The 7,500-nt window shown below is 37.9% G+C and overlaps 2 protein-coding genes across 4 annotated transcripts in view; both read left to right on the top strand.

Annotated features, from left to right (window-relative positions):
* The window catches only part of ndufc1 (NADH:ubiquinone oxidoreductase subunit C1), a 7,287-nt gene extending 6,593 nt beyond the window's left edge, over nt 1–694 (top strand). The window contains exon 4 of the mRNA XM_086085068.1: nt 610–694. The gene's annotated coding sequence lies outside the window, so the exon portion shown is untranslated. The remainder of the gene's footprint in view (nt 1–609) is intronic.
* Nucleotides 695–2,649: 1,955 nt separating this feature from the next.
* Nucleotides 2,650–7,500, top strand: part of hars (histidyl-tRNA synthetase) — a 37,828-nt gene continuing 32,977 nt past the window's right edge. Inside the window, exons 1-3 of one of the 3 annotated variants that reach the window (XM_086084462.1) lie at nt 2,665–2,912; nt 4,005–4,121; nt 4,447–4,536. Coding sequence is in view for 2 of the 3 variants with exons in the window: in XM_086084460.1 (XP_085940586.1) it covers nt 4,206–4,313; nt 4,447–4,536 (198 nt within the window). In the remaining variant the exon portion in view is untranslated. The other 2 variants (XM_086084461.1, XM_086084460.1) reach the window with 2 other exon arrangements.

The following is a 7,500-nucleotide window of genomic DNA, read 5'->3' as shown; positions in this document are numbered from 1 at the left end:
GTCAGACTTTTTTCTCTTTCACCAACACCCTTGGATTCTTCTTTAACTTATTGAGCATTTTACCCTGTGTGTTCCCGCAGTTGTCTTTACAAGACAGACGTTCTTCATTTATGGCAGTCAGTCTAACAATGAACATATTTACATCAAAGCGTTTAGAGAGACTTTTGTGACACGTTCCAGCTTCATGCAACTCAGAAATTCTTAATTTTAGATGTTTTGAGAACTCTTCTACATGTAACTCTTGAAAATGTCATTCGCCTTGGCCCACATGTGTTTTTTTGTGTGTCCATCAGGTAGAGGTGGCAAATCTAGGTCCAGAAAGTAAAAACCCTGCCTCAATTTGGCTTTAGCCATTGATGCTAGCTAGATAGCTAGCTAGCTCCCTAGCAGGTAAACGAACACCATGGGAGCTAGCTAGCTAGCGCCTGGGGCTAAAGCCAAACTATGGCACCGTTTTTACTTTCTGGACCTGGATTTGCAACCTCTGCCATCAGGTCACATTTTATGACCAATTTATGCAGAAATCCGAGTAATTCCATAATGTTAACATACTTGTATGTCTGTGAAATGGATGAGAAAAATAAAACGTGATTTGTTTTTCCATTGCAGGGGGTCACCATGGACTTCAGCTCCTGTTTTTTCTTTGTGATTTGTCACACTATCACAAATAAATATTTATCATAAAAAATACAAATGACCTGCCATCTTACTCTTCTATGCAGCATTCCCCCGAAGAGCATTAAACAGCTGCATCTCGTTCAGATTGCTGCAGCTCTGGTTAACTCGCTTTTCAACTAATGTAACAGCTCCAAATATATATTCACTTATGAGCACAGTACTTTGATTACTTTTATTTTAAATACAGATTGCAAAAAACGCATGCTACTTCAAAGTAGCCTGTTAGATGAGCTGCGGATGTCACTGGTGACGATCAGTATAAATTCTTGATTCATACGCAAGTCAACTATTTACTCATAGAAAAGTTAAAGTACCACTGATTGCATGATTGATGTCCAAACATTACGATACGATATCACGACATGAAGGTCACTATGGAGGTAAATTTGGTGCAAAACTAACTTGTGCAAAAAATTTGTACCTGTAGAAAAAAGTCTAAATTCAGTTGACTGAAGTATTCTTCCTCAACATACATATTAAGAATACTGAAGTATTCTTCCTCAACATACATATTAAGAAGTATTCTTAATATGTATGTTGGTTGGCGACGATGTGTCCTGCTTGTATCCTTCCGCGAGTCCCGCCACCGTCGTTCGCTAAACCAATGAGGTTGCGCTCCAATCCGCTCAAATCCTTCTCACTTGATTGGTCAAAACAACCCTTCATTACACCAGAGCCCGCCCCCTTCTTTACGAGTACAAATCACGGCGCTCTACAAGTACAAATTAGTTTTGCTCCATTTGTAGCGCGACAAATGGGGCAAAACTCACGTCACTGAACAGCAGCAGAAAACCCACTTGTGACTCCTAGTGGCGACTTCTTTGACTACAAGTTGTCATTTCTACAGGTACAAATCACAACTTTTACAGATACAAATTTATAGTTTTTGTACATGTACAAAAAAATGTTTGTACAGATACAAATCATGACTTTTACAGGTACAAATTTGTTTTTACAGATACAAATTTGTTTTACACATACACATTTTTTTTTTACAGGTACAAATTTCTTTTAGACACAATTTTTTTTTTTTTACAGGCACACATTTTTTTTACAGATACAAATTTAGACTTTTTTCTACAGGTACAAATTTTTTGCACAAGTTAGTTTTGCACCAAATTTACCTCCATAGTCACAGTACGATAATTACCACGATATTGTGGGAAGGTTAGCGATATAAAAAAAAAAGGTCTTAATAGTGTAAAAAAATAAAATAATTGTTAATACGAAAAAACAATATTGTGCTTTTGTACATAGCAGCAATTCATATAAACAACCTACAAAATAATAACACTTAATATTGAGGCACTTACTTGCTAATGCACGCACACATTGAGTTCCTCCACATATTACGTTATGATCCTCTTCATCTGACCATTATCGTGGATTTTAAACAGACTGCACTAAAAAAACTAGCCACCAGAGGGTGCTAGAACTGCACAAATGGAAATAAACTAAACTTTTTTTTAACAGACTGCTTTTAATATCGTAACATGACGACGGCGATATTGTGGCAGTTTTAATATCACAATATTGCCGTTATCGTTACATCCTTAATACAAAACATCTAAAAAATACAACTTTAATATAACAATATCCAACTTCAACAAATTCACATAACACACCAGGGAGGTTACATGGGTCATAAAAGCCAAATAAAATAAATACTATATATGTATGTATATGTATATATGTAAAATGTATTTATTAGCTTCCAGGTTAATAACATTTGTGTAGGAATAAGACAATTTAAAGGGGAATTTTATAAATGATATGATGCTATCATTGATTGCTAACTCCAAAAATGTATGTCATTGAGGAATGCTCCAAATTTTGCTAAATTATGTGATAATGGCCAAATACGTAAACATTTTTTTAGTCCAAGTCCCGTGACATGTGGTTTTACTTCAAGACGGTTGGTACATTGCCAAAAAACAAACGAATGAGGCATATTCACCGATCACACCACTTTGCCACATTCAATATGGAGGCAACGTTTAAGTAGGACACTGCGTCAAGGCGGGATCGAGATGTATTTGTCCATTCATCTATGTCTATGGCCTGGGTTTTCAGGGTTGCGTTTCCGGCACAGGCCATGAGTGTGTTTGCGAGTAGGTAGGATCGAGTTAGACATTTGACTTACAATGGAAGGCAAAACTCATATCCAAGAAGCTATCAAACTACAAGGTGACATAGTCCGGAGGATGAAGTCTGAGAAGGCAAGCAAAGAGGAGGTAAGCAATGTTATAATTGCGTATAAGTGGCCTTTCATTAACTGTTGACTGGTCTTTAACATGGTGTACCCATATCACACATGAGTGCGTGGCAACGAAGTGGATATTTTGCCGTGACCGACAACTCTCCATTCTGTGCTATTTTGCCGCGAATCGTGCGCCACAGAATGTGTATTGGCTTGTGGCATAATGATGAAGGTGGTCACCCTGAAACTGCGAGGACCCTCAAATTATACTACAATTACTTGACGAGTGTTATAGTTAGGATTAGGCTGGTAAGGCCGGTAACAGGCTGAGGGTTATGGTTATCAGCATACCTAGTCAGATCAGCATTACACTATAGTAAACTAAATCTGTTGCCTCACTCTAAACTCAACTAAACACCCAACCTGTTCTTACTGCGCATGCACAGAAGTGCAAGGTATGCTACTTCGACGGGAATGCTGTTTTGTCGAGACACGGACAACAGCCTATGTTGTGACGTTTTTGGTTGTGGTTGGGCTGGTAATGCCGATAGCAGTTAATCTTCGGTGACAAAACAAAATGAAAACTTCATGAAAAGACACCGAAGGGGGGGTTAAGCGAGACAGCAATCACGCCCAGTGCATGACGGCAGTTCACCAATCAGAGCTGTTCACGGCAAAATAGTGCTAGCATGAGCGTTGCCGGTCACGGCAAAATATCTACGGCCTTTATCGTGTGTTGCATCTTAGTTGTATTGAGACGGTTGACGCAATAGCTAACCTGGTCGACAAGCTGCAGTTGAAGCGCGAATATTAAAACACTGAAGTCATGATCATAAAATACACCGAACCTAAACTGGCTACTCTTACTACGCGCCACGACGTAATTTTCGTTCAAATGAGCAGCCTAGCTGTGGAACTGCAGCTTGAGAACCGTTGACAATGCTAATGTACAGTATGTAGACTGCTAGTGATGTAATTCATACAGATTGTGTACTACATTTAAAGCCAAATTGTGCCTGTATGTGTACTGCATTAGGCCGGATGCTTTCATTGACTTGGTACATCTTATGTTCTGTCCTCCTCAACTGGGGTAATGATGATGCATCATACACCATCACCCCTATAGTGATAGGGTTGCTTACCACTTTTCTCCTGTTCTTCCTGCCTGACCTTTGGTGTCCTGCTGGCCATCCACGGATTACGTTGACCTTCCACGGAATACGTTATACCTACTGGCTTTTGGGTTGGATGCCATAATACCGTTGGATGATGCATTCCTGAACTTTGGTTGTTATTTTTGACACTGTTTTGTCCCCTCTGCTGCTGGATGAATATGCTTGGCATGTTTGCACTCCGGACCCGCTCCGCTATGGTTGGCTTCCAATTTACAAACTATGTCCAATCTCGATGTTTGATGGAAATTACTGTGGCACAGGTATGTATGTAGTGCACATTAATGTGTTTCTTATTGAATTGCAATAGCTCCATCACATCCAAAAGTGAACCACAGTTTTGATAATGATGCATTGGGTCACATGCTCAAAATCCTACTGGCTTGTTCTACACAGATTGACAAAGAAGTTGCCAAACTTCTAGAGCTGAAGGCACAGTTGGGAGGAGATGATGGAAAACATCAGTTTGTTCTCAAAACAGCTAAGGTAAGTGCAAACTGCTGCTGCAAATGACCTGAGATATTTTTTGGGGATCATTGAAACTTAAAACAAAAACAAAAAAAATTGAATTGGTAGTTTTTACGAACGTGCGCCAAATTACATCACTGGCCCAAAAATATGTGACAAAATATGTTTTGGGTACAAAGTCACGTGGAATCTGTTTTGGGAATATTTATGAGCATCACCATGCACTGGCCCAAGATGTCTGGTTGTCTCTTTCACTATCCATCCGGTATAACTCTGCATGCTGCAGTCCCCTCGCCTTTAGCCTCCAACTGCTTTCCCGATCTTACGCAGGGGTGAAAGTGGCTAGAATTTCTTGACAACCATAAAATCTGAGTAAAAAATGCCTCGGAGTTTGAACTCATTTTCGGAATTCGAACACCCAAGCAAAGCAAGCTAAGCCGAACATACCTTGAAAACGGGTAGCTGAGTTATGCCAGCGAAGCCGAGCAATGCCGAATGCTCACGTTGAGGTAGTTGAGATGATGCACTGCTCATTTCCAGTTAGATCGTGAATACTCCTGGAGGTGCTCCATACTCGCGAGTGGATTTAGATTTTTCCACGACAATGCTACAAACCACCGTGGAATTAGGAAGGAGATTATCGCGCCGTTGTAACTATCGTGACTACTTCTGTAAATACTGGCACGAGGACAGCTCTTAGCTGTTCAACAACGTGCTTGACGTTAAACAACACACGCAAGGACCGCTTAGTAGTCTAACAATATGCCCAATGTAAAATACACAAACTCAGCACTGAACTAAAGCAAGCATTAACATGGCACGTATCATCCACTGATGCCATCACACCACAACAGGTAAGGTAAGGTATTTTTTTATTGTTTAAATACTACTTTAAATGTAAAAAAAAAACATAAATAGAAATTATAAAAGCAGTTTTCAGTTTTTGGAGTTTGGGACTGGATTAATTGCATTCACGTTATTTCCTATGGGAAAAAAAATGTTTTGGAGGTTGAACAATTCGGACTTTGAACACTTCGCAGGAACGAATTATGTTCAAACTCCGAGGTACCACTGTATTTGGGGAATTATATATATATTTTTTTCATGTAACACATTCAATTTTGTTTTTAAACAAAATCTAGAACATTGGATACATTTATAAAACATGTACCATGTTAAGTTTATAAGTAAATAAATTCTTCATCTGTTTTAATTTTTCTTAGCAAGACAGTATCAATCACTGGTGGGCTATTTTTAAAACAGACCTCACACTTTCACTTAAAAATAAATAAGTAGGCAACAATGCAAACTAAACACTCAAGGCACTCATGTCCCCTTTCGTCTGCTGCCCCACTCTGCTCCTCCGCTGCATTCATGTGACATGTGGACTAATTGAAGGCAATTGACTTCAAAGACGCTGCTTGTTAAGTACAATGCGCCCGCCATGTCTCTTCTGCTCCCTGCTTAGTGCTTGAGCGAAACTTCAGAGGCTGCTGTTCCTGCGCAAGCAACCTTGCTTTAACTGCCTATTTAAATTAATGAGCAATATCGATTCTGATGCCTGTGTATCGATACATGTATTGTAATGAGGCTTGCAACAATGTATTGCTGTATTGATTTTTTGAATACACCCCTAGTTATATCTATAACACAGAAAAAAAACATAACAGGTCTTACACATGCATTAGGCTACTGCATTACAATTACTGTAACATGATTGTAAGAAGGCATACTTGAAAAACTGATTATCATTCCAAAAATCTTTTTTTCAATGATGTGCAAAATAACAGTTAACAAAAACACCAGTAACCCCAACCTCCATCTCCTAATATTATTTACCCTCATTCCCTCACATTTAAATGCAGAACCTCAATTTTAACTACTTAAGAACAAAAATTAAAAACATAAGAGACACATTCAAATGGAAGATAATGTAAACATTTTACTTTTTTTTATTTTTATAACGAGGATGTAAATAACTAACGTAATTAACAAAAATAAGTCCAAATGACTCTTACGTTGTAAACATTGAAATTGAATATATTGTGAGGATAACGTAAACATTGACTTTAAAAAAATAATAAGGATATAAATAAGTAACATAAATTAACAAAAATAAGTCCAAATTAATCTTACATCGTACACATTGAAATGGAATATATTTTGAAGATAATGTGACTTTTTAAAATCATAATGAAATAAATAAGTAGATTAACATAAATTAACAAAAATAATTCCAATCAGTTTTTTTGTTGTTGCAGAAAACACATGCACATTTGAACTAATTAGAGCTAACTATTCATGCTGATCACGTGTCAGTCTGTCAGTCAGTCAACAACTCTTACAAGATCTCTTACCATGATGGCCCTGGATTCTTCTGCTGTTTCTCCACTTAGTCATATCATTCCTGTAGTTTCTGGTCCACATATTGTAGGGCTGCAGCTATCGAATATTGAAGAATTCGCTTAACCTACTTGAAATTCGGTAGAATAATCATGTATCCTTGGGCTGCAAATAACTTGCTACAGCCCTGCCTTGAGCCTGTGTCTTTGCAATCATCAAACATCAAATATCCCCAAAGTGTGATGAAGCCGCATGGATTAATGTGAATTGCACAATATATTGACCATTGGCGATATGTACGTTGCAGCAATGCTTCAGTTTGGCGCAAAGGCTGGGTTCTTTTTTTAATATTTAGAAAATTCACAACCTGTACGTGCGTAAAGAGTTAGCGTTAAGGGATTTCTTTATCATTTAGCATCTCTGCGTTTTCCCATCTAAATTGCTATTAGCATTTCATTGGGTTTAATTGAGGCGCAAAATTAAAAAATTTAAAACTACGATACGAAACCACTCATTTTGATCCTTGATTTGATGCATATACAGTACATTTTTATATGTATTTTATTGAAGTTATATTTATCCATGTTGGACCATTCAGAACAGATTCTCTTTTGCAATGCCGTGTATTACATTTGTAAA

This window comes from Leptonotus elevatus, chromosome 9 (genome assembly GCF_054856555.1).
Source record: "Leptonotus elevatus isolate MCC_2025b chromosome 9, RoL_Lele_1.0, whole genome shotgun sequence".
In the NCBI taxonomy this organism is placed as follows: domain Eukaryota; kingdom Metazoa; phylum Chordata; class Actinopteri; order Syngnathiformes; family Syngnathidae; genus Leptonotus; species Leptonotus elevatus.
This window is presented reverse-complemented; position numbering and strand designations above follow the sequence as displayed.